The sequence below is a fragment of the Rhinolophus sinicus genome, linkage group LG17 (assembly GCF_036562045.2).
Source record: "Rhinolophus sinicus isolate RSC01 linkage group LG17, ASM3656204v1, whole genome shotgun sequence".
NCBI classification, from domain to species: Eukaryota; Metazoa; Chordata; class Mammalia; order Chiroptera; family Rhinolophidae; genus Rhinolophus; species Rhinolophus sinicus.
In genome coordinates, this window is record NC_133766.1 from 6,979,561 (window position 1) to 7,007,000 (window position 27,440).

At 49.5% G+C, this 27,440-nt stretch overlaps 1 protein-coding gene across 3 annotated transcripts in view; it reads right to left on the minus strand.

Annotated features, from left to right (window-relative positions):
- The window catches only part of TNR (tenascin R), a 74,792-nt gene that overhangs the window by 12,708 nt on the left and 34,644 nt on the right, over nt 1-27,440 (minus strand). For all 3 annotated transcript variants that reach the window (XM_074322509.1, XM_074322510.1, XM_074322507.1), the window contains 11 exons: nt 24,498-24,587; nt 23,164-23,427; nt 22,292-22,561; nt 20,983-21,102; nt 19,932-20,078; nt 18,405-18,524; nt 15,497-15,640; nt 14,693-14,823; nt 13,699-13,831; nt 2,479-2,630; nt 1,056-1,152 (listed from right to left, as the gene is read on the minus strand). In XM_074322509.1, coding sequence (XP_074178610.1) covers nt 1,056-1,152; nt 2,479-2,630; nt 13,699-13,831; nt 14,693-14,823; nt 15,497-15,640; nt 18,405-18,524; nt 19,932-20,078; nt 20,983-21,102; nt 22,292-22,561; nt 23,164-23,427; nt 24,498-24,587 — 1,668 coding nt within the window. The remainder of the gene's footprint in view (nt 1-1,055; nt 1,153-2,478; nt 2,631-13,698; nt 13,832-14,692; nt 14,824-15,496; nt 15,641-18,404; nt 18,525-19,931; nt 20,079-20,982; nt 21,103-22,291; nt 22,562-23,163; nt 23,428-24,497; nt 24,588-27,440) is intronic.

Sequence of the window (27,440 nt, forward strand, 5' to 3'; positions counted from 1 at the left end):
AAGCGGAAAGGTGGCTGAGAGAGACTTCCTTGCAAAGGAAACATTAGTGATTGTGAATGTTGGGCTGGAGGTGGGGGGTGGGGGAGAACAGGTCCTTAGTGGTGGGGAGCAGGCTCCGAGGTAGATTAGAGAGGCCTGGTACCTGAGCTAAGGTGATTGGCTTTCACCTGGTCGTGATGGGGAGTTACTGAGAAGTTTTAGAAATGGGGTTAGCCACTGCTTAGAGTGGGGGTGTGAAGAGCATTGTAGTGGCCATGTGGAAATGAGGGGAGGCTGGGGGGCCTGTTAGGGGGTTGTTAGGTGAGCGTCCAGGAGAAAGATGCTGATGGCTGGGTGGGACAGTGACAGGAAGACAGAGAGGAGGCCTCAAATATGGACACAATTGTTCTCCTTTCCCCCTGCCTCCCTGTACAAATCACTCTGAAAATCTAACCAAGAGGGAGACGCAGGTCACAACAAATGTACTGCTTTCCAGAACTGGCATCACTGCCATCACTGCCATCTGCCTGCGTCGGCTGTGTATTTAGCTTCTCACACCAGTTCAGTTTTCAATCTGGACCTCCTTCTTCGGTCAGACCTCTAGGAAATTGCCGGTCGCCTCTACTGCCATTTTCGTTTTTCTCTCCCCCTTGCCAAGTCAGGTGATAACATTCCTCCAAGGAATTAGCATACAGTGACTACCTCAGTCCTGTCCTGACTGGTGGGCTGCCTGGCTGGTGCCCGGCTTGCGAGAGAGATGACCAGCCGGGTGGTCCCCGGCCCCCGCCCCCACCAGGCCGCTCACTCTTTGTAGTCGCCTCACATCAAAACCCATGAGCATAAGAGACTATTAATGAGGATGAGAAGAGACAGAGCAAAGAGGAAAACACCACCATAAGATGAAAACAGATCAATAGTGCAGCCAAACAGAGCCAGAGGTACCGAAAGCAATTCACGAGCTGTCAACTTCTCAGCAGACACGGGGGGAGCTGATAATCCCAGGCAGACACAGAAAGGAGAGAGGGGGACAAAAAGCCAGAGCAGCCCGCCCAGGGAAAGCAAAAAGGAGGCGTTACCCAGCCAAAACTCATCCTCCAGATTCCCGAAGCCAACTCGGTACTCAGCCCATTTCCGGAAAAAGTCAGTTTGGCCATTCTGCCGCCTCTGGAACACCTGTGAAGAGAAAGGGGGGGAAAATTCTGGGATGCCAAGGAAAAAAGACTCTCGTGAGTAAGACTGCTGGAACTGAGTTTTACATCTGCGATGCTGAAGAGGCTCAGATAAGGGACACTGCAGTACGGAGCTGGGTATCTATCTGCATAGCGTTTCCCGGGGAGATGCTCAGAGCCCTTCTCTCGAAGCGCAGAGGCCCCGGATGGATAGGCTGCGTGGTGATGTGGACACCGATTTCCATCCCTGTGATGCAGGAAGGATTCAGGGACGCCTCGAGCCCCGACATAGTCGGGGGAAATTGGCGTGGCTCTCAAATTCATCTTTCTGGGCCATGGAGTGCAGCAGAAACATTTGTCCCCAAGAGAACAGGACCAACTTCAAATCAGCTAGTAACTGCCATCATCCTATCACAGGCAAAGCTATTGTGTATCATTCACTTTCTGAGCTGTTTAAGTGCTAATTTCATCTAACCTCCCAGACATCAGCCCTGGATCCAATTTCCAATTATTCTTTAAGAAGGAGGCACAACTATGTCAGAAACATAAAAGAAAATGTCTCCCAAGAGTAGCTAATGTGAGCACAGCCACCGTTTCACTCCATTCCAAAGCTGGTTCCCATCAGCCCCCACCCCAGCGGATGCTGGCTGCTTCGGGGCCAGGCTGCGGGAACCCTCCCATCCCCACAGTGGGCCGCACTGATGAGGGGGCCATGTGTGAGGCCGCCCTTTATCTTCTCCCCGCCTGCCCTCTCAAACGTGGGAGGAAGGTGGTGGCAGAAAATAGTGTCTTTCTTTTCCTGACCAAAGGTGCTCCCTGAAGGCTGTGACAGCTCTGGGGAAGAACCAGGGAAGCCAAGGACAGATGGCAGTGGGGTGGCCTTTGTAACTAGAGGTGACTATCTGTGTTGTCCCTCTCCTGTGCTCCCCCATATGCCGTCGTCCGGTAGAAGGATCCTCCCCATAGAGGCTCAGTTCCTCTTCCTTTATTTCAGCCACAGTCCCCGGCAGGCAAGACCCCGGGCCTGGCTGAGCCAATATTCCCTCTCCTGGCCCCCCCGCTGCATGACCTGTCCTCAGAGGGTGCCCCTCCCCTGGGCCAGGCCACTGCAGCCTCGACATGCTATTCTGCTCTCTGCTCGGCAAACCTATGATTGGGCTGCAGAGCAATGGCCCTGAGGACAAGGAGGGACCCCCACGAGGGACATGATGGGGGGCGGTAAATGAAGGGAGGGGCAGAGGGCGGTGAAGTTTGAACCCACAGGCGCTGAGCCAGGAGGCCTAGAACAGAAGGGTGTTTGCATGCACGGAGAGCAGCTGTGTGTACTTACAATCCAGCCACCCCCATCCGTGGTCATGTCACAGTATACTTGTAGCTTCTGGCTGAGTTCTCCGTGGAGGAAGATGGTGTAGACCCCACTCAGAGTGTCTCCGTTCATCAAATGCTGGGCACAGTCTTGAGGGTGAGGGAACACCCGGCCCCCTGCGCAGGAAGAGAGGCGATTTCCAGAAAGGGTCCTGTCTCCCATTCTGCATGAGAGCCCCTTGCATGGGAGAAGGTCTTTGAGGGCTTCTTGGTACTCCATCCAGAGCCGTACGACATCCTGTCTGCATCTCACACAGGGCGTGTGGGAACCCTGCCTCAGCTTGCATCCCCCCTCTCCAGCTGATGGTGGATTTGTAAGACAATATACATTCTCATGGGATGGGAGGAAAGAGCTGGTTTCCGGTCTGGACCCTCCGTGTACCTGTTGGTTTAGCTTAGCAAATGGCCTGATTTTCCTGAGCATCAGTTTGCTTATTAGTAAAATGGGGATAATAAAAACGTCCTCCTCTCAAGAGTGTGTTAATGCAGCTGGTGACGGGTGACTCAGATGATGGTTACAGATGTATAGGCCACAGCACATCACTGTAGGGCCCACCTTTCAAACGAATGAGAAGCATTGTCATGCAGTCTCTGGTCCTGCTCCCCGCACAAGAACACAGGATAAGGTGAGGCCAAAAAGGAACAGCCACGGAGCCATGGATAGGGGGTCCATACCACTATATTCTCGCTGGCGGCTGGGTTGGAGATACAGGAAGCAGGAGCCACACGATCCGCAATCTGGCATCTGCTTCTCTGCCAACCAACCAATTCCCTAGCATAGCCACGGCAGTTATACTGGTGGGTGATGGCTAACTGGTTATAACTGACGGCCAACTAGTCACAGCTGATGGCCGTCTACTACCTGAGCCAGCAACTTTCCATGTGAGGCTGTGAGCCTGGAAACTGCTCTCTGGGACTCTGTCCCTACAGGCATCTAAGCCAAGCCTGCCGCCATTGTCACAGGAGCCACTAAGGAATGCCCAGACCAGCTCAGCCTTAGCGAGGAGATGGATATCTATTCCTCCTGCAAAACAATCTCCCGATTAGACGAAACAATCCAACGGCCATGCTTCACAATTTAGTTTAAGTTTAAGGAGAGGGCAGGGGAAATAAATTGCTGCTCATCTTTCAGGGAGAACAGCCCAATTTGTAGAACAATATCTAATTAGCTGAAAGAGAAGCTTAAATGGTTTCTTGAAGAGCTCAGCTTCAGGGCACATTTTACTGCTTAGCAGAACAGCCGAGAAGCGGGCATCCCAGCAGGGGAGCTCTTCTGACTACCGGAGCTGATGGAGCAAGTGAAAGGCAGAGCTGGACGTTCTGTAAATATGATGCTGTGATTGACGGTAGCAGAGTCCTGAAGCGGCTGGTGGGTACTGACCTCACGTGTTAGGCACGACAGTGTCCCCTAGTGGCAGTACTCATGCACTGCAGGTGGGACCAATTGGAAAGGCCAATTGGAAAGCCTGCGGTGCATCAGAGCAAGAGGAAGGTGACATAACCTCGCGGGAGTCCTGGGTCATCTAAGACACTTGTCATGGATCATCAGTGAAGCATGCTGTGTTAGGAAGAGGTTGTTGGGGGTTCCACAGACTTTACGGAAGGCCCTTCTGGAGGTGTGTTAACTCCTCTAGCACAGGACTGTCCCTTGGCAGCTGCCACACCTCGGTGGAGAGTGGCGCCCATTTAAGGCAGTTTAGAACCAAGGCACCACCGACTTTGGGCATGGTTACACCAGGGAATAACAGTACATTTCTGTAGAACTTGTGTTTTTATTTTTCGCTTAATTCTTGCAGGAAAGGTGAGAGGAAGGCAGGTTGTTATAAATCAAAAACTTATTTTACAGAGATGGAAACTGCACTCAAAAAATCACATGGCTTCCTCCGGTCCCTGGAACTTCAGTTTCCGACCTCAAGTCAAGTGCTCTTTGCACTCGGCTCACAGAGGCACTGGAACAGCATATATTCATCTATCCATGTAGCCAAGGATTCGTTAATGTCTCCATTTATCTTGTAAGCACATCAAGCCCCAAAAGTTAAAATGACCTCAAATAGTGCTATGTTCACATTAAATATCTTTATCCCCCAAAACCGAAAACTGATTTCCTTAGTAGCTGCAGAGAAGCTGTTAACTTTTATCTCCAGCACGTGCTACAGCTCGTTAGCGTTTGACACGCCGATTCCTAGAGGTCACCATTATATTTCAGGGGACAGATGCCCGTGAGCTCCTTTCCCTCTCTCTGTTGCTTTGGGAACACCGTGATTATTTCCCGGCTTCCAGACCATTCCCTACCTGGTCTCTGGGGCAACCGGCCCGTCTGCTTTCCTTTGTGCCCTCTTCTCTCACTGCCTGAGTTCCTCCTTTTAGAAGATCAACACATAATGTTCTTGATGTGATGTTCTCCGCGCATTCCTACCTTATGCATGAATAGCCCTTTTCTCCTGAATCAAGTCAGCTTTTGAAAGGAGCCAGAACCCCAAAGTTCTTCCCAACACCCAATGTGTCTCCAACAGAGCATCTTTTCCCAAACCTCCAAACGACAACTTCATACAAATACACACATACAACTAAACCAAACTTCAGAATAAGTAAATAAATGACAAATGACCTTGTGCTGGCTTCTGCACATTGATCACGACTTAGGTAAAAGCTATGTTAGAGATCCTTTTAAAAGGTTCAAACGTATTAGTTGCTTTAAAGGTAGATCTACCAAAACCTAATTTAGGAAACTGGGATGACTTGCCCTGGAGAAGTTTTTAAATATCTGAAGCGCTGTCATGTAAAAGAAGAATTCATTTTTTTAAACTCAGAAAATGGGAATGTAATCAATTTAGGAATAAAGTGTGATTAAGGGGTGTTAAAAGTCTAGATGGGATGAAGACGCCAGACTTCACCTTGAAAGAGGAAGGGCCCCCACATTGGGGTGGTTGGCGGAGGCACTCCCCAAATGTGGGAGGGGCTGATGCATAGTTGCTGGGTGCACTTATTTCACCTTTGAGAATTTGCAAGGCCACCTGGTTGCTTACAGATTCGATTTACTGTAATGTAGTCTGTGGCACTGATGGAAAGACAATCAACAAGCATTTTAATTGCACAGAATATCAAGAACAGGAGGGCCGGCCCGGTGGCTCAGGCGGTTGGAGCTCCATGCTCCTAACTCCGAAGGCTGCCTGTTCGATTCCCACATGGGCCAGTGGGCTCTCAACCACAAGGTTGCCGGTTCAACTCCTCGAGTCCCGCAAGGGATGGTGGGCTCCGCCCCCTGCAACTAAGATTAAACACGGCACCTTGAGCTAAGCTGCCGCTGAGCTCCCGAATGGCTCAGTTGGTTGGAGCGCGTCCTCTCAACCACAAGGTTGCCGGTTTCGACTCCCACAAGGGACGGTGGGCTGCGCCCCCTGCAAGTAGCAACGGCAACTGGACCTGAGCTGAGCTGCGCCCTCCACAACTAAGAGTGAAAGGACAACAACTTCACTTGGAAAAAAAAAAGTCCTGGAAGTACACACTGTTCCCCCAATAAAGTCCTGTTCTCCTTCCTCAATAAAATCTTTTAAAAAACCCCAAAGAATATCAAGAGCAGCGACCTGAGATTTTCACATCCTGGGAGCTTAGAGGACACACTTCACCATGAAACCACTCTACTCCGTCCTCTCTCCCTCAATGTTACCACAAGTTTTGCCTCACTCACCAGTCTTTTATGAAACGATTATTCCTTGTCACCGGATGAGAAGAGTCAGAGGCTCACTAATTGTTCCCAAGCCAGGGACTTGATTAAATTCAGATTCCTGGGCTCCATGGCAGATCTACCAAACTAGAATGGCAGGGGCTGGGTCCCAGGGAATCAGTGTTTTACCAAAACTCCTCCAATGAATCTGAAGACCAACCGGATTGGAACTCTACTGTATGTCTCCTTTTCTCAGAGAGGCCAAGAGGCGTAAAGGGTGAGCTAGACTGTGTCCCTAAGGGTCTAGATTTATATGGCTGAGTGGATAAATAGTCTGCGAGTCTCTCTTTCTCTCTCTCTCTCTCCTTCCCTCCCTCCCTCTCCTCTTTCCCTTTCTCCCTTTCCTTCCCTCTCTCTTTCCTGGTCGGTGTGTCTTGAGTGGGCGGGTCCCAAGAATTAGTTTGGATGGGATGGGAGAAAGGGGATAAGAAATTCATTTACCCTTGAACTTAAGCCTTGGGTTCTAGTTTGTACCATTAAGTTCTGCCTTGGGGGTTATTGGAATTTGGCTTAGCTAACGACGAGGACGACACTGATTCTGTTAGGCTGTGTTTCCGGGGTGTGTACTGTGGTTCAGACAGTTTCAGGGGATTGTCGGGGCAGATTTCAGGCATCCCGAGCTCTCTGGATGTCAAAACATCTAATATTATCAGAAACTCACCTTTCACCCTAACAGATCATTCCAGTAATTTTTCCCAAGGCAGAAATGTTTGGACTGAGAGCAAAACTGGAAGGCTTTTCTTCCCTTTCGTGCAATAACTGGGGCCTGGCCTGACAAAGAGGCCTTGTTTTTTATTTTTATTTTTTTTATTTTTAGCACAGACTGTGGTGATTACCAAGTTAAGAGGAAAGCAATACCAAAGGATCGGGACACTGCCTGTCTCATGGTTAAGTGTTTCTAGATGTAATTGTGAGCTCAAGAGGAGCGGGGCATTTACCGGAAGAATTGCTCAGAAATTGGTTTGTGTTGGGCTTCTGAAGGCTGAATGCTGTGTGAAGTGAGCTGTGCGACACAGTGCAATCAGCCAGCTCCCTGTAGGCTGGGAGTAAAGGAAGAGAGCTTCTCGGTCCCTGCCCTGTGCCTTACTTGTGTTGCCTTCTTGGATTGTCTTTAAACTGGTCAGAGTTACTGTCCACTGCCCCGCCCCCGCCCCGCCCTTACGGCTTCAGCATCAGAACCAAAGCCAATGGCGGCTCCTCGCTCTGAGAACAGACTCAGCAGGTCTCTCTCGAACTGCAGAGCAGTGTGCGGCATGCTCCAGAGAGGCACAGGTGACCACCTCTGGCCACCAGAACTTAGATTTGTTTCTCCCAGAGGTGGGTTTGTGGAGGGCAGATTCATGGAGGGCAGCCTGAGGCCACGGAGAGGGCAAGGTTACCTGGTCAGTCCACAAGGGCTCTCAAACCTACCACCTTAGCCTCCTTCACAGCAATTTCTAATTCATTTACCTGTTCATTAGTTTATGCATTCATCCAACAAACTTATAGGAAGGGTCTGTCGGGTTCCAGATACTGGGCTAAGAGATGGAAATATACAGGAGAAAACAATATGGTTCCAGCTTTCAGGTTGCTCCCATTCTGGTGGGAGAAATAGACAAATATAATCCCAAATTCTATGTGCTTTGGAAAAGAGATAAACATAGGGGCCTAACAAAATATGGAAGTGAGCGTGCAATGAAGCCTGGGGCCGGTGAGGGGAGGGTGAGCAGTTGGGCCTGGGATGGGGTAGGGGTTGGCAAGTGCTCATCATAAAGGGCTTCTTATTTTAGGAACTGATGTGGAGGTGAGCCACCAACTGGTGGGAGAAGGGTGTCTCAGGCCAGTGAGAAAACATGGCCAGTTTGGGAAACTGTTGGTTAAGCCAGGAAACAGAGCAAGAGCTGGTTGGGTGGGTGAGAGCGAGCCTTGGGGAGTGGAGTAGGGACTGGATTATGCCACTTAAGGAGTTGGACCTTCTCCTGAAGGCAAACGGCTGAAGAGCCCAGTGAGACTTGAAGCTCCCGTTTCTAGAAAGATTGTTCTCATTGTGGTGTGGAGAATGAATCAGATGGGGGTGAGACAGGAGGTAAGACCCGTTCATGAGGTAGGAGTGGGACTCCAGAGGACAGGTGGCACCAGCCTTTAGGGGATGATGGAAACAGAGAATCAACAGAGTAACAGGCAGCTTGGCTGTCTTCATTTTAAGCAGAGCGGCTGAAGGAGGTCCCAAGCTTTGCAGACCACCTGCCTCCTACCCATCAGGTTTCCAAGTCTCCCTTTAAAGACCAGCTAAAGGCACCCTAAGAGCAGACAAACGTTCCCACATAATTAGTCTCCCTATTCCTCGGATTCACGTACATCAGTAAACCCAATTCCATGGCAGGTTGGTTGATCAAAGACTGGCAGCTGCCAGCCTGGTCCCTCACTGTGTCTCTTGATTCAATATGGCAAGGAGAGGGTTAGTGGATGGTAATGCCTCCTACCTGGTCTCTTCTTGCCATCCTGGCCCCACTTGTTCCCATTCTCCATATTGTAACACAGTGATCTTTTATAATATACGTGCGATCCCTTCTCATCCTATTGCTCACTTGCCAACACCCCTCCAGTGGCTTCTCCAATACAGCGGCTCCAACTGAAACAGCTTCTTGCAATTAGAATAAAACCCCAGACCCTTATCATGACCTACATCGCCCTGCGTGCCCTGGCTCTGCCTTGCACGCTTCCCCCTCTCTCACTGGCTTTCTTTGAATCCATTGAACGTGCCAAATGTACACCTCCCTCTCTTCCCTAGGCCCAGAATGCTCTTCTTTGTCTGATTTAGTCTCATCGTTTATGTTCTGGCACAAATATCTCAGCTCAGAGAGACCTTTCCTGACCACCCGACTTGAGACTGGGTTCTAGGGTAAGGGGAAGGAAATGGCAAGTGACAATCAGGAAAGCCTGCTACTATAGGAGCTGTCCTAGAAGTTAGCTGTTCACATCTGTCCCTATTTCATTACTCTGTTTATTTTTCAATCGTACAATCACTACTTGACATGACGCTATGCCCTTCTTTTGTCTGCTCCCCACTGCTTCACCCCCTTGAATGGAAGTTTCATGAGGGTAGACATTTGACTTATCTCGCCCTTCACTCCATCTCAGCACTCAGGACAGGGTTTAACCCACAGTAGATGCTCAATCAGTATTTGTGAAATGTATGATACCAGGTAAGCACCATGTTCCCGCCTGAGATTATGAAAAAGGAAATGAAAATGAGATTTTCTGTAAACATCTGCGGCAACACGACTGAAATTGGGCCAGATCAAATTCTGTCTGTGGTGACATACAAGGTCTTCTACAACATGTACGATGTCATCTTACGACCTGTGGCAGATGGTATTACTGTCTGACAAAATCCACTGCTCTCCCTCTAGAGGGATCCCATATCCCTGTCCTACCGAATAGTACAAACAGCTCTATCTAAATACATTCAACATCTTGGATGAAACGGACCAAGTCCTTGAAAATCCTTCTCTACCACAAAGTCGCCCGAGATGAAACGCATAACCTGAATAGTACGCTATTAACGGAGAACTACGTGGAGTGGCCCGATCCACCATCGATGGCCCCAGAGCCCAGGGTTTGCCAACCTTCATTAATTTTCACCACCTCCAAAACGGAAGCTTGTGTTAGACTCTTGGAGTCTTTCTGTAAAGCCTCAGGCTGCAGCTCAGCCTGGTGGTGGGACAGCCTGGACAGGAGCAAAAGCGAAAGAGTAAACGTCTCATTACCCATCTCTGGGAACCTCCGCGAGTGGCTGTCTTCACTTAACCTCAAGGTCAAGACAGCCTCTTTTAGAGTGTTCACTGTCTCTGAGGACAAGCTTTACCGAGCGCCTTGTTTGCTTCTTATAGTATTAAAACAGACAATGAAATCTGCCTCTCCGAATATCCTCTCACCGGTCCACGTTGCTCTGCGGGGAGTATTTGTTTCCTCATTTATATTCACGTCTCCAAAAGACAAGTAGACCTTGGATGAAATTTCAGACGACAGCAAATTATAAATAATGTATCCACCTTTTTTCTCTCCCCTTGTACTTCTATTAAGTCCCCCCTCAGAGTCTTGTGCAAACACCAGAGACAAGAGGCTAGGAAGCTATTAACATGGTGGAAAGAATGACATGGGCTTACGTTCTAAGGCAGGAATGCAGCAAGGGGAGACGTCGTGATCAAAGGGGGTTTTGTGGGAGCTGGTCCGCCTCTTTCCTCTCTCTTTTATTTTTATATTTAACACCTCAACTCTTTTCCAGTCTATTAAGTAGGCATCTTTCTTGGCCCACCTAGGACAAGATGAGGGTTTGTCAGTGGAAAGGGGCCTAAGTGGCCCAAGTTTAAGCCCCTTTATTTTGTAAGACAAGGCACACGAAATGCTTTGAATGATTGGCCGAGACCAGCCTGTCCTAGAACAGGATGCTTAGGTTCTGTCAGTGAAGTCGCAAAGGATGCCGGTTACTAGGATAAAATTAGCCTCTAAACCCATCAGCCCAGGTTTACCCTTGAGAGGCGGCTCTGATGTCCCTCGGACCTCTTGCTCAGTAGCAGTAATTCCTGGGGTTCAGACTGGCAGCACCCCAGTCTTTCCAGTAAGCGGTATGCTCTGCTCTCTGTTTTCGTTCCTTCTTCTCCTTCTTCCAACCAGGAGCCCGCAGGGCATGCTGTGTGGCTTCCTGTGTGTGTGTGTGTGTGTGTGTGTGTGTGTGTGTGTGTGTGTGTGTGGAGTCAGTGAGGGTCCTGATGGAGGGGCATAGTGAGGCAATGAGAACCCATGAATACTGATATTCAGACGACTGTGCAGGCTGAGTGTGATTTATCCAGGGAATGTTACATTCGGGGTGACAGCGAGAGAGCCTGACATTAGAGGGACTTGGGGCATCAAGCTCTGCAGGCTGTACCCATTTGCCTTGTCCCTGCGAGGGACACGGAGAATCCTCTCCTCTAGAGCCTTGTTTCTAGAACCCTCTTCTGTGCACAGCAGCTGGGACTTACCTATTCAGTTCAACCACCGTTTATTAGGTCCGCTGTGTGCCAGGCTCTGTGCAAGGTCCTCCCATGTGTGTTACTTCTGTCCACTTTACAAACGGTCATTCCATTGGCTCTGATAAATCTCCACGACAAAGCCCACAGGGTTTGGGAGCATCAGTGACTGAAAGTCAGATTTGAGCTTTCCAGGAAACCTCTGCCAAAGCTTCCTAACATGGACACCTCTATGCCACGTACCACTGTAGTAGTGGCGAGTCCTTCTCTGGGACCCTAAACGCTGCATGAGTGGCTCGGTCAGTAACTGCATGGGTTGTATAGGAATGTGAGCTCTTCAGTTCTCCTTTCCAAGTTGGTACTGGTCGTGCCCCAGGAGCCCAGTGTCCACGGGAGGTTTGCAAAAACAAACACACACCTAAATTCATCCTGATGCCCCCCCCCCACACACACACTGTCCATCAAACACAGGCAGTACCCTGGCCTTCTCGGCAAATTTCCGTGAATTGTTAACCCTCTGCTTATTGGATCTTGCCGAACCCCCGGCTGGACTTGCGATCCTAGACCCAAATTGTGGCACAGCCCCTGGGGTGGCTTCAGCTAAGAGAGGCCAGTGGTGGGCACAGAGGCTGGTAGACGTTGACAGCCCAGGTGGATTGGGAACAAGGCACAGCTGCAAGATGCCACAGAAACCTGGGGCACATTGTCACACTGCTCCCAACCACGGCTATGCCATCAGCAGGATGGGAATTAAAAGCTCATACTACATTGAGCAAGCTCTGAAACCCATGCATTTGGGGATGAAATGATTAGCTTAGACCTGCAAAATGGGATCCCTGTTTACGTTTATGTCGCCTGTGTCCCTTTTATGGGAAAGAAATTCTTAATTCAATGAAAAGCTCAACCCAGGGGTCTTTGAGTGGTAGGCTGGCAGACAGGAGCATGGAGGACGCTTTAATGGGCCTGTCAGTATGGAGGCAAGGCCTTGAACGAGAAGAGGGCAGCACCTTGGTTCTGAGATAAGAGCCCCTCGAAAGGGCATGGAGAGTGGGCATAAATGACTTTAGCCCCATGAGAGAGAGGGGGTGTCCTCCAAGTTCTACTCGGTAAGGACACGTCTTGGATTCATGTCTTGGTTGTGAGACCAAGGTTTATTGTTTTAATTAAAAAGTTGTTTTCTGATTAAGGTGCTCATTGTAGACACTTTGTAAGACATTGAAAAGTATAAAACAGGAAAAAAGGGGACCTGTTCACAATGTCACAGTCTTAATGGACCACTGGGGACACTTGGTGTATTTGATCCGATGTCCTGCTTTGTCATTTAGAACAAGTCTAGTGGGAAAGGCACCTGGGTAGGCAGGGGTGGGGGGCGGCTTTCCATCACTCTCTCTCTGGGGATGGGGATGGGCTCTGGGGCATAGTCAGGAATCCATCACCTTGGTGCTCTGAGATTGTCTAGGGATAAGGGACAGGCTCACACTTGCCCCACACATGCACAGCCTCCCCGCCCCCCAAATGTGGAGCACAGACTGGATGGGGCAGTCCCACATCACAGATGGTAGAAAGGCACGTGGGAAGTAGAAAGAAGGGCTATTAACAGCACAGAACCCACGGCTATAACTACTGTGGTTGAATCCCCGCTCTCCCACTTAAAGTAGTGGAATCCCGGGTGAGTGACCTCACCGCTCCATGGCCCAATCTCCTCATCTGTCAGTAGGGATAATAAAACATGCCTCATAAGCTGTCAGGAGGATAAATTAGATCATACATGTGAGGCACTTAAAACAGTGCCAAAGAGCCCTCAAAGGTTAGATATTAGTTTATTTGCTGTTATAGCCATTAGGACACTCTTATCCCTTAAGGACATTTTCAAGTATCCTTTGCTGATGCTTGAATGAGGGAAGGCAGGAGAAGACCTTGGTTCAAGTTCTGACCCAGCTACTCACTAGCCATGGGAGTCACTGGATTTCCATGTACCCATTTCACCATCTGTGAAATGGGATAATAAGGCCTCCCTTACCAGGTATAAGGACTGAGTGGAGACCCCAGGAATGCAAGAGTGCTTTGTGTGTGGAGGAGAACCATAGAGTTAATACTAAGGGTTCGTGACTGCTACTTTTTCTAGGTGAACCTCTGATTACAGACAGCAGAGGAAGGAGAGAGGGACAAACTGCTGGAAAAACACCGGCAGGAATCTGAGCAGGAACGTGATGCTTTTAGACGGCGCATTTCGTTGGTCAGGTGGGACCAGGGATTTATCCTGCTGCTGCCTGTGGTTGCTTTGGTGAGAAGAGGTTCCCTGGCAGGGCCTTTCAAGGGGGAAAGGCAGGAGTGGCAGAAGTTCTGAGACACCTTTGCAGGAAGAAGCAGGTGCGTTTCTTTGCCAGGCTCCTCCCTGGCCAGGTCTCGGCAGAGCCCGGGAGCCAGACTCACGCAGGGGAGAAGGCATCACGTGCCGGTGGGCTCTCACCTGTGGTGAAGCTGGTGGAGGTGACGCTGCTCCTCTCGGTGTCCTGGGCCGCCTGCAGGAGGACGGTGTAGTCTGTGCTCTCAGACAGGCCCTCCAGCCGGATCCACGTGTCATCTGCGTTCACCAGCAGCTCCTGTGGAATGAGGAAGCTCATTCCCAGAGGAAGGGAGCTGGGAGGCAGGGGTGCGGGGAGTGGGGACGAGAGGGCAACATCCCATGGCCAGCAGGGCCACTACTGCAGTGGCCACTGTCTCCCTCTCTCCCCATGACAAGGAGAAAAGTGAGCCAATAGCAGAGAGGACACCTCCTAGCTCCCAGGTGCCCACACTGGGTAAACGTAGGCACCTGGATGATTGAATCGGGTGCTTTTCAGATTGAATTTGGCTTCCCGAGAACAGAGTAAGTGGACTCCTAGGCCTCCCTACTCCATATGCAACAGACTAGCTCTGCTCATATCTGTTCTGTATTTTCAGCTTCTCAGTGTGATTTCACTTTAAAAAAGCATTTCACTGCTAACCGAAGTTTGACAAGCAGTGCTCTAGAAGGCCTGTTTCAACTGTCACATAAAACAGGGATTTGTCACCTCTTTACTGTGGGCTATACAGATGTAGCCTTTAGAACGCCTATCAAGGGGCATAAAAGGCTGTTGAATTTGGTATCCTGCTCATGTTTGCTCAGCCCCGCCAGTGAAAAGCCCTCCGGCACCATGCACATAGGCTGGAGGTCTCCGGCGTGCTTTGCACCATCGTCCTGGAAGCACCCTCACACCTGAGTGACTTTGCAGGATAGACACCCCATTATCTAGGAGGTTTAGTGTTCTGCCTCAGCCTGTATGGAGAGACACGGGACAGCCAGGACAAGTACCCCAATCTCTGGCTGCAGACTGGGGCTCCTCGTCAACAGCATGCTGTGTGTATCCATCGCAGGAAACCGTGTTTGTTCCCTGGGGATTGTTTGATAGAAATGGTCTTCCCCATTTGCAGACAAATCTCACCTTGCGGCTGCCATCGGTGGATTTGTAGGTCAAAATGTAGTTCTCCACCTCTGCTCTGGGAGGCTGCCAGGAGATCAGGGCGCTTTGTCGAGTGATGTCACTGGCTGTCAGGTTTGCAGGAGGGTCCAGGACTGCAAAGAGGAGAAAACCTCAGGAGCATCTGCCCCTCCGGCTCCTCCCTATTTGATTCCAGGCAGGTTTATCTATTTGCCTGCCTATGTGGTCTCTGGGCGGCTCACGTGCTGCCCCGGTTCTAGCGTGGACGACAGGGAGCCCCCTGGCTCCAAAGAGAATCCTTTAGTGTCATAATCATTCACAGCTGTTCCCCCCTTCCCTCGCCAGGGCCTCTGGGCCTAGGGGTGACATCTTTCAATCTGACCCTCTGTCTGAAATTATGACCTTGTTACACCTGCACGTCTGTGAACTCACTCTTGAACTTAAAACATTCTCACATCTATAACTTTGTCTACCGTTCTCCCGGCCATGACCATGTCCAGCAACTGGCTCCCCCAACTCCAGCCCTTTAATATCCATCAGGCTTTCTGGGCCAGATGCATCACCAGTACTGGCTTCTCTTGGCCTGGGTCTACTACTGTCACCAGACCCAGAATGACAGCAGAAAATAGATGTGTGTCTGCTAGCCGAGAGCTACAGCTCACTTTCACTGGTATTGGGGCTTCAGTAAACTCACAGCCACGCTGTCCCAACCTGGAGACTAGCACCTAGTTGACCACATGAACCTGACCATTTTCAGGGTCCACAGAAGCCTCCAGGGGTCGGATGTGAAGCTGGCCATGTACTCACGGGTAGAGAAGTTGGTGCTGATGGTGCCACTGGTGAGAGGTCCACTGGTGGCATACATGGTGACAATATAGTGGGTACGAGGAAGCAGGTCAATCAGCTGGAATTCCTCACTGCTTCCATCAACCAGGATGGTCTCTCCAGCAACTACAGCCAGATGGATATGGATTGGATAAGGTTATTCAACTTAGGAAAGACCAAATCCAAAGGCATTTCACAAGGACTCAGTATGTGAGAATTTTGGAAAAAATAATTTAGTGATTATTTAGCTGAGCATTTGATTCCACGCAAGGATCCCCTCTTGTCTTGTTTTGCATCTTAACTGAGAAAAAGATACCTTGTTTGGAGGCCGAATTGTCTTTTCTGTAACTTCTACTCAGGCCTTTGGCATTGCAGAGTAAGCCGAACCCTTTGTCTGCAGGAATCCTTCCTCCCTCTCCCACCCCCTTCTCTTCTTGTAGACTGAGAACATTCAGACCCCAACCCCCGTTACATGTATGAGACAGTTCTAAAACTCCCCCCATCCTGGCTTCCTTTCTCTAGACAGGTAATTGTTAATCAGTGTCCCTGATGAAATGTAAATCTCAGGAGAGAATTGAGAACAATAATTGAGATGTACTGACCAATGAGACAAACCGGATCAACCTCTGCTTTAATTTGTGCCAATTATGTTCACTCATTAGGTTCTGAGACAGTCATGTGATATTGTTGTCACAAGCAGATTGTTACTCATCAAAGACCTTGTTTGTAACCACCTCCAACCCAACCTTGTGCAGTTGACTTTCTGCACCCCTGGGCAAAGCTTTGCATTTATTTCTATTGCATCTTGCTTTGTTGATTGGGTGTTAGACCACTCTTTCAGTTCATTAGAATATATTGGAATTTGGATTCTACCAATGACAGTTTTGTTTTATACACAAATTTGGTAACCACGTCTTCTCTGTATTCATTCAAGCTGTTGATAAAACTGTTCATTAGATAAGGGCCAAGCCTTGTCTTATGCCTTTAGAATACTCCTGAGTCATTCAGCATTTAACAAAAGTCACCAGGCACTTCTTCAAACAACGTAAGACCTGAGGTGTCAAGTTTCTTGTGGTCTAAAGGCATAAAAAGGCCTGCTAACAGGTCAAAATCTAAACTAATTCTCCATATGAGTGCACACAATACCTCCAGCTTTTTAATATCCTCCTTTGCAACATCCTGCCATCGTCAGTGATGCAGCCATACCAAACTATGGCAGCTCTTCACACCCCCCAAGCTCTTTCATATTGCTGCAAAAGCACACAGACTGCTCTTTTTCTTGGCCTCTCTCTCTCTCTCTCTCTCTCTCTCTCTCTCTCTCTCTCCTGTCTCTGTCTCCCCTCTCCCCCTCACCAGTCCTATCTCAGTCACTGTGGACCATCATAGTTTGTGCTTGCTTACACCATGATTGCTCACATCAAGTTATAACTATTTACTTATCTGTGTCACCACTAGGCATGAGTTCTGTGACTCTGTGTTTTCTGTCTCTGAATCCTTAGAGCCCAATAGGATATATGGCACCTGGGAGGGCATCAGAAGGATTTGTTGAATGAATGACCGTTAATTGCTAGGATGGAGCTGTGTATGTTTGTACACCTGTAACCAAGTACATCTGACTGACTTGGGGCACTAACGGAAGCTTTGACACAGGAGGTAGTGTTGAAACTCAGACTTGAAGGATGGGTTTTCTAAGCAGACAGTTGGGGAGAGAATTGCCTGGTGGAGGAAACGGCACGTGCAAATGCATGGTGGCTACAGAAGGCACAGTGAGAAGTAAGAAATGCAGGTCATGATAGGCAAGGAGAGGTGCTAGGAGTTGAAATGGACAGTGCACACACACAGAGGGGTTAGGACACACGCAGAGGAATGATATACACTCTCTGTGGAGGGTCCTTGAATCAGCTATGGTTCTGTGGAACTCCAAATATGACCCATCATGTATGTTACCATCTAAGTGATAAGTGGGTGTTTCTAATACTTGGCTGAAATACAAATGTGCTGGCAGATTTGCCAAAAAACAACAAGGACATAAAATAATTTTGGTAAAAGTTATTCTTAGGGAACCTCTGTTGATATGTGGCAATCACTAATTCTTTTTGCAATTTGTTTAATAGTCTGTTTTGGTTTTCATTTTCCCAAGTGTTGACAATCAATTTATTTTTTTTGCAGCTTACAGAATTGGCTTTCTCTTAATTTTGAAAATTAAGACATCTGCCTGCCTTCTGTCTTCTGGTATCTTTGTTCTCTGGATTCCCGAGTATAACCCACAATAATTCTGTGATCATAATTTAGGAGGGGAAATCCTTTTCGTAAGCCTAGAGACTTGGACCACTCAGCACTGTTTTGCATTGGGCTTCTCTGTTAGATTCCAGATAGTGTAAGGTGAACAAGCATAGTGAAGAAGACACCGGAACTCAAGATTTACGCGGGCTCAAACTTTTGGGGTCGATACGGGGAGAAAAGAGCAAGGCTACAGAAGAGGTTACTAGTTCTGGGTCCTTTGTCACTTATTATGCATTATCTGCTCCAAGCATGGTCCTGTAATTTTAGTGTTTTTCTTGCTCTGTAAATTTCTAGAGAAGCTTGCTTTCTTGCTTGTAGCATTTTGGGGCAAGTCTTAGCTCAATTCTGAGTTTGTCTTCCCAGTGTGATTTTTCTGATTGTGTATTTGCCCTTGGTCACATGTCCTTCTTGAACTTTTCAGATCCTGCTTTCTCAATTCCCAACGTTGATAGAGTTTGGGGACATCTTAAGCACAGGAAAATTCCTGATTTGTCCGTCAGATTGACAAAGTGTTTTGTTTGGTTGTTGTTTTTTTACTTTCATACTATCTCCAGCCGCAATCCCCACCATGCCCACCTGCCTGATGGATAGGCCTGCAGACACCCACCTGCGAAGTGCGTGAGAACAAGGACATAATTCTCCACTTCACCCACAGGCGCCTTCCACTGCAGCAGGGCTTCTGTTGGGGTGATGTTGGTTGCAATCAGATCCACAGGGTTGTCCATGGCTGAAATGGAATCGGAGAATGTCAGGTAATGTAGGAGCAGCTGCAGGGTGGACGTCCGTGAATGATCTCCTATAGTTCCATCCAACGTGTCTCCCATAGTTTCACCCATGATGAATGTTGGCTGCTGTGTAGTGCAAAACAGTGGCGTGGAGATGGCTTTGCTTTCTCCCCTTCTGGTTCCATCAGCCCTTCCTGTTCTCCCTGTCTTCCTCTCAAGTACCTGACCCTCCCATCTCCCTTTTAATTAATTAATTAACTCCATATGTGCTCTTAGCCCCTCCTCTTCCTTTCAGGAAGGTGTGAGGGGGGCTTCTTTTGACTCATTGGCCATCACTTTGGGTCAATATTTCTTCATACTTTAATGGTTACAAATAATTTGATGAAAGGGGTGAGACTGAACCCAAAACATGGCCGGGTTATCTGTAGTCACAGGCCTGGAAGAAAACTAGGGAAGATTAGACTATCCTGTGGTATCTTTAGAAGAATAAGTTTTTGAGTTTCTGAAGGAATGTTTCTTTGGCCATGGCCTTGGAGATGCTGTTTCTGTGAGAGTATCTACAAAGCGGTGAGGAATCCTAAGGTGCAGGTAATACCATTCGCTCCTTTAGGAAATACCGGTCTCTGAGGAAAGTAAGTGATCTCAGGAAACCCAGGTGTTCTGCTAATGAGGCAAGCTGGATGTTTTCCCACCTACCATGGGAACGATAGTGTAAGTGGGAAGTTAGGTCTGGGGGTTGGGGACAGAAAACTTGGGCTGTGTACTCTGGTGACTTCTACAGTGAATCTGACCTAGTGCTACATGGCGGGCTGGCAGAGGGGCCGGAGAGGGAGGAACAGCGGAGCTGCTGCAGGAGCTGTCCTCAGGCCCATCCAAGGAGCCTATTTTCCAGAGGAAGGCCACCCCCTTCTTCCTCCCTGCAGCATAAACCAAGAGCAAAGGCAGCTACTCGGTGGTTTGTGGACATATTTGATGAGAGGTTCTGTGACCCCAAAGGTTGTTACTGGAATAGCCAACCTTTCCTTCCCTGAGGTGACATTCCCTTCTCTGAGTCTTTAAAAAACATTATATGGGATGATTCAGACATCTGTTCTGAAATTCCCTTCCATCGTGGATCTTTGAAAGCTTTCTTCTCATATTGGAAGTGCCATGAAAATTCCTGACCTCACCCAGGGAGACTCTTAGAGGGTGACTATACTCCTAGGAGTAGAGAGGACTATCAGCGGGCAGAGAAGGTGCCAACTACTTTGCCTGGCGCAGTGAGTCCGAGGAGCGCCCAGGAACGGAGCCCGTCAGCCCAGAACCAGCGTCCTGTCTTGAGCGGGACACCTTCACTCTTTGCCTCTTCTGTGTGTGGCCGGTCCTCAGCCCGGGTCCTGACCTGGCCCACGACAGGGAGACTCGCCTACCTGTGTGCACCAGAGTGCAAATACGCTCGCTCTCCTCCCTGCCCCGCACGCTGTTGAGGCTGATTTCATATTCGGTAGCTGGGTACAGCTTGGTGATGGTGAATTCTGTCACAGTGTTGGGCACCACTGAGCTGTCCAGCCGTCCCACTAAGGAGGAGCAGAAGCCACAGTTAAGGGTCAGTGAAGCTCTCATCAAGGCAGCTCATGGTACTGTCTACAGAGGGGCTTCCGGCAGCACTTGGTCATGGGCTCAAGGCTCCGAGCGCTCAGTGGGGAGGGAAGAGAAGCTTCATGGATGGGGAATGTTGGCGCTTGAAGGGCCTTGTATGCTGGTTCCACCCCCTCATTTCACAGGCTCCTTGGAGCAAAGTAAAAAGAACTACTTATGAGGTGGTTCTCTAACAAGCTGGTTTTTTTCTAAGGCAGTACAGAGGGCATTGACTGCAAAGAGTGGTTCACACAGGCCAGAGACACAGGAGCCTGCAAAACTATCCCCACTGCCTCCCTGGAAGTGAGTGTGCCCCCCACTTTGTTAGCAGTGCCACATGCACCAGTAAGAACTGCCAGGATGCAGGTGAGGTCCAGGACAACTTCCTCCGACTCATAACCCGGCGGGCGTGGCAGAAATAGGACCACCATCACCGTGGTTCCCTCCAAGCCTGCATCTGGCCCCGCTGGTCTTTTGGCATGCCCCTGGGTCCTAGTCTAGACTTCACTCTCTCAGGGGCGTGCACATGACCCTGGCTCTTGGTAGATTCTTTTAGGGCTCTTTGTTCCTCACTGCACTGCCTGGGTAACAGTGACCAGTGAGCTCTGCTGGGGAGAGGCCTGCTTTCTGGGTGAATAGAATCCAGTCTTTTGCGAGAGGAGTTGGTCGGGGTCCCTTGGCCGCTCCTCATCTACCCCCTGTCATTCTGATGGAACTTGCCACAGAGAGGAGGAAAAATGCAAGCCGGGCGTGATAGCCTCTGGGATATGCTAGTTCTCCCATAACAACCTTCCCTCAGCTCCAAGTCCCATTCATCTGTGAGAAATCGAGTTACTTAATTACCTTGTGTTGGCCGATATGACACTCGGTAGTAATCAAACGATGCAACAGGGGGGCTCCAGGAGACCACAAGCGAGTCCTTGGTGACGTTGCTAATTGTGATGTCTTTCGGGGGATCAATTCCTACAAAGACCCAAGTGGTTGTGGGGAAAAGACAGAAAGCACAGTGTGACAAAGGAATTCCTGTCCCTGGTTTTATGTGGACTAAGAGTTAATGGTGTCCCAGAGGCAGCTAAGACCTTCCTGGGAACTAGGACTAGGGCATCCTTAAAACCGTGGTCAGGCTGAAGTCTCACCTGCAGCCTCATAGATGTGGTCCCAGCCATGTTCACGGAGAATAGTGAACAACACGAAGTCAAGCTGGCAAGGTCGGTGCCTGTGAAGCAACTATCACTGAAGCTCAGCTGGGAACTTTCCTTTAAGTTTGTATGTTTTGTTTGAACTGGGAGTAACGTGGCCATTTTACCCTGGGCAAACCCAACTTCTCCCGGACAAACCAACCTCTGTCTCTGTCTCTTATATTTTAGCATCCACCTTTGGTTTAATTTGGAGAAACTGCCTGTTGACAATAGAGGGATTTCACAGCACAAGTCCAGAGCAAATTCACTTTCCCAAACTGTATTTCATTTTTACTATGTACTTTAGTTTTTTGACTGCTGGAGTATCACAGGATCCAAAACAGGTGAGTGTTTAATCCACCTGTCAAATATGTGAGTTCTTGACAGTATGTAGCAAACTACCCAAAAGATACCCTTGCCCACACGCGCACTCATGTTTGGGATTGTATTTGGGGATGATGAGACGAGAATGAGCCGATCCATCTCTGAGTGCCTGTGTTTTCCAAACAACATGCAAATCAACCTCATCCTCTGAGCACAGGGGACCTACTCAGTTGAATGCCAGCCCCATCTGATTTTGAGGAAGCATCATTTGCATTAGTGACCTTGTTGGGTAGTCAAGAAGTGGCTCTCCAGAATAGGAACGGATATCTCCTACTGTACAAGGGTTTTTTCTTAGATACTAGCTCCTCCCAGGGTTTTCTCCTAGGCTGGTAGTAGAAGTATCTCTGGACCAATGCATTTAAGGCTTGGCCTCCTCAAGACATCGGGTCTACCCTCCCTTCTAAATGGGAGTGTCCTATCATACGCAGTCCTGGAAGAGGTGGCTTTTTCAGAACAGCTCGTAGACCGCCCGTGAGCCAAATGAGGCCGTCTCCAAGTCCTTGGGTGTTTTGCTTTGTAAATTCACTGATTTGTCAAAGGCTACGGTGGGATCCCCCTTCACCACCTGCTGTCCAGTCCTCCAGCCTCACCTGTGGTGATGGAGCCCACGATAGGCTCAGAGGTCACTGTGCCATGAACTGCCACCAAATTCACGATATACTCGGTGGCTGGCTGCAGGCCCATCAGGACAGCATGCCTCTTGGTGGCATCCAGGGAAACCTCCATCATCTCTTCCTCTTCGTCCCGGGGGCTGTAGTTTAGGATGAGTCTGTCCGCCGGAGGGGACGGGTCACTCCAGGTGATGTTCACACTGGAGGAGGTCACGTGAGAAAAGTGCAAATGCGAGATGGGGCGGAAGCCTGCAAAGCAGAGGAGATGGATGGTTCTGAAACACACGTGAGGTGGTGGGGCCGCTGGGCTCGCAGAGCCATCTGGCTGAAGGGATCAGCTTTCCTTGCTAATGAGGACCACACTTCCACCCTCTGACCCAGAGGTTCTACCTGCTCACTCTCCAGTCCTGGCCACTCTCCTTTCTCCAAGCCAGAGACTGAAAAATGAATACCCTTGGGAGGGTAAAACCAGCATTACCTCTGTGAGTTATTTGTAAGACTCATCCAGGATTTCAAAGCTCTATTCTGGAAGGAATTTAACATGACACCATGGATCCTCTCAGGGCCCACTGATTGAGCGCAGGCAGAGAAAGATGGATGGGAGCAGCCTTGGGCTACACCAAACCAGACACACATTTGCAGGCATGTAGGTAGCCTTGCTCACCTCTCCCCTTTATTCCCAACCATCCCCTCTTGACGATTTATTAGTTTCTCCTTTATCTCTTCTTTCTCTGCCCACATTCCTCCTTTCTCTAAATGAAATGAGACATTGGAAGAGTGGGTTGCCTGGATGACCTCCTCACACTAAGATCCGGTGATCCCTGAACCCAGCGGGACTGCTGCCCTGCTACCTGTGAAGGCATCTACAGTGGACTCCAAGCTCTGCTGCCGGCCCCTCTCAGCGGTGATTGAAATGATGTACTCTGCTCCGGGCTCCAGGTCTGTCAGGGTGTACGAGGTCCTGTCCTTGGGCACGGTGACTTCTGAGGCGATCCCGGAGGAAGGGGTAAAGGTAATTCGGTAGTGGTCGATGGGGCCGCTGGCCTTCGTCCAGATGAGGGAGATGGAGGTCTCTGAGGAGGCTGTCACCATGAGGTCTCGGGGACTGTCAAGTTCTGGGGATCAACATAAGCAGTCAGTCTGACACAGGTTCCACAGGAGGGCCAGTATTTGTGGGACTTGGACCCCCTGTGGATTTCTAAGCTATACAGCAGGCCCGCTGACATGAGGATTAGCTTGTCATTGCTGACACTTAGCTCACTTTGTGTGAAGCACCTTCCCTCTGAAAGATGGCCAGGGGCTTGGCAAACAGATGGACAATCTGCAGAGAGGCGTGATTAGCTCCAAGGCCACTGGAATACATCCACCTCTGGGACAAAGCTGCTGCTGATTTTCAAGCTCTGCAAATTCATTGTCTCCCAGCCTTTCTCAGGAAGCCAACCAGGGCAAACAGGAGCCACCATCAATTAGGGCTATGCCATTCTTGGCAACAGTAGCTACGCCTGTTCCTGAGGCCATTTTCACTGATCTGGCCATGGGTAGGCAGGCAACTAGATCTGAAGACTCCTGGGGACCCATGTCCATGTGGTTCTTTAGAGAGGCTCTCTAGGCTTGGCTGGGCTTTGGAGAAGGGGTTGGTCCAAAATCTCCAGCCCAACCTCGGGCTTGTACCAATTTTGAAATTTATCTGGGGCTTGGAAGTAAAACTGCTGGATCTAGAGCAGTAAGGGCCTCAAACTCCATTGCTCTTAGATTTCGTGGGTTGTTTCCAAGTCTAGACCTTCACCTCATGCCTTTCTGCAGGCTTCTGTGGTACCTAGTGAGGATTGCCACATCCTGCCTGCTGTGGGGTGGGCAAGAAACATGACCCACTATGATGGCAACTTATTTGGGATTTTTCTACCTCTGCTCCACACAGCTCTGGACAGCCCCTCAGACCACAGGGGCCCCTGCACAGATGTACGAGGAACAGGGTAGGACTCCATCCTGCAAGTCAGGTGCCAGGGGTTTGGCACAGGGAACCAAAAAACTGCAGGTGCCTGTTGCTTCTAGGCTGATAGCTGATGCCCAGGGACCTGCTCACTGGGGGGCACTGCCTTCTGACCAGTCCTTGCCAGGCCAGCCTCCATGGCTCCTCGGGCTTATAGGGGATCCTGGTCTTTTTCCGCACCAGTCCTCTACTCACCAGTCCTGGCATTCATGGTGGCTGGCACGCTTTGCTGTGAGTTCATGACGGCGGATATTCCAACTCCATACTCAGTACCAGGTACCAGATCTATCGATAGATGTGGAAACAAACATTATTCTGTGTGTGGGTGGGAAGACTGACAGAAGGGAAACAAACGATCTTAGATTCCTGTTCAGATCTTGTGTTTACTCCTTCCTGCATCTCCCCTAGTTTTACCTATTAGGAAATCCCAATTTCACCACTTAGGAAATCTACACCAAGTCAGTAGGATGAGCTGGTCAGGGCAGAGCTGCCTTTTTCCTGTTGGTCTCCTTGGGAAGGTAGTGAGGTTACCGTTGTCCGCGACCTTCAGAACTATGCTCTCCTGTGGAAGGTCTCCCCGTGGTACTTAGGGTCTCAGGCTGGCTATAACTGGTGAAGGGATTTCTTGCTTCATTTGTGAACTAGGGAGAGTAGAGTATAATCTAGAGAGACCATGTGGACGTAGGCCTTTAAAGCATCTTGGATGTTGTACGTGGAGACCAAGCTGCACCTTTTGTAGATAGTGACAGAGGCCATGTGGGACTCCTGGGTCCCTTGTAGAGAGTGACAGTGGGTAGGCTTTCTCTCTGGGCACAGGGCTGTCAGGCCTTTCATGAAGGGACACACAGAAGCCCTGTTGCGGTGAGCTTCCTACCAATGTTGGCAATTCAGGCTACAGATATGTCTCCAATTTTAGGATGACCGCTGGGGAACTCTGGGAATATGGAGAAATATGCAAAAACTGTCCAGTTAAAGGGTATAATCCTTTCTGGGGAAATCCTTTGCAGGTTTAAAACAAACATCCTGAATTATCTGGGGGCATCTCCATACTCTCCCACCTTCATTTACAGACTAACTGGTTTGACTGGTGTATTAATTTCCCATTGCTACTGTAAGAAATCACCACAAGCAAGTAGCTCAGACTTTTACAGTTTAGGAGGTCTGAAGGCTAAGATGGTTGCATAGGTCTGCCTTCCTTCTGGAGGCTCAGGGAAGAAGCCATTTCTTTGCCTTTTCCAGGTTCTAGAGGCATGTACATCCCTTGGCTGTGGCCCCGTAATCCATCTTCTGAGCCAGCAGCATAGCGTTTTCAAATCTGTTTTTCCCTCCGACCTCTGCTTCCATCATCACATCTTCTCCTCTGAGTCTGATCTCCCTGCACCCCTCTTGTCGGGAACCTTGTGATGACACTGGGCCCACCTGGATAGTCCAAGCTACTCTCCTCATCTCAAGAGGCTTAACTTAATCACATCCACACATTCCTTTTCGTCACGTAAGATGACATAGTCACAGGAGCCAAGGCAGATAGAATGTGGGCTCTTTGGGAGCCATTATGGTGGCGTCAAACTAGTATCACACTCACCCTCCTTGATTAGGACTGGGATTGTAGCGAAATGCAGCAAGAGCAAACCATCACCCACGGGGACCCTGAGATCCAGTCTGAGTCTTTCCAGCAGGCTCTCTGTGAGGCCCTGTGTGGGCCGCCACAGCCATAGCTGGTGGTCACACTCTTCTGTGCTGACAGGACATTTGTTGTTTTCAAAACAGCTGCGTGTTTGACCCTCACCACAACCTTGTGAGGACGAGGAGTCTTTTCTCATCCGCATTGGTTTCCTGGGGCTGCCGTGACAAATGACCACAAACTGGGTGGCGTCAAACAACAGAAATGTGTTCTCTCTCAGTTCTGGGGCCTAGAGAGCCCAAATGAAGGTGTTGGCAGGGCCACGCTCTTTCCAAAGTCTCTAAGGGGAGAGTCCTTCCCAGCCTCTTCCTAGCTGTGGTGGCTCCCGGCAGTTCTTGGCGTGCCTTGGCTTGTGGCTGCGTCACCTGTTCTCTGCCTCTGTTGTCCCAGGGTGTCTTTGTCAGCTCTGGCTGCTCTAACAACTACCGTAGACTGGGGCACTGAAACAACAAGCATTTATTTCTCACAGTTCTGGAGATGGGGGAGTCCAAGATCAGTGCGCCAGCAGAGCAGACATCAGGTGAGACCCCACTTCCTGGTTCATAGAGAGCAGTCTTCCCACTGTGTTCTCACGTGGCAGAAAGAACGAGGGAGCTTTGTGGCGCTTCTTTTGTAAGGACACTCCTTCCATTCGTGAGGGCTCCATCCTCGTGACCTAATCGCTTCCCAAAGGTCCCATCTCCTGACGTGTGATGTTATGGACTAAATGTGTCCCCCCAAAATTCATATTTTATAATCCTCATACGTCTTCGTATGTGGATCTTATCCATAAGATCCCCAAGGTATCAGGAATAATCGTGAGAGAAACTGCACGGAGCAACCTTTGCTTCACAAACGCCTTGGTTTAACAGAGTGCTGCAGGGTAAGCCCAAGCGTTCTACACCCCCTTCCCAGTATGGCTTACACGCAGCCTATGCAATAAATCCCCCCAGGCATGAGGATGGCAGGACCTAGCAGGCCTTACTGACCAGGCTCCCTTGCAGGAATGTATTAGAATCAGCCCTCTTTTTTCTTTCTCAAATCAGCTCCACCCATTTCCTAACCCTTAGTTCTTTCTTCCTTCAAAGTGCCAACACCAGTGGAGGTCAACTCTGAAGGCTGACAGGCTTTGAGACCTGCCATACTTCTATGAATATTCAGCCTCTGCCACGTTTTACCCGTTTAACTGATTTCTTAACTTCCTTGAGCGTCCATTGCTGCAGCAGGGGAAGAATAATTGTATCTATCTCAGAGGGTCATTGTGAGGATTCAATGAACCAATGTGTGTGAAGCACAGCGTCTGGCTCATCGAGATAGAAGCCAATATCATTATAACCTCGCTAGAGAACTATGCCAGGATTTTGAGTCCTGTGTAGTGTGTTCCCTCAGGCAGATACAGGCTGGGCCTCGGCACACCTGTTGTCGCTTTGCGAGGCTTAGCCTGTTGGCTCCAATAAAACCAGTGATTCAGGGAGTCC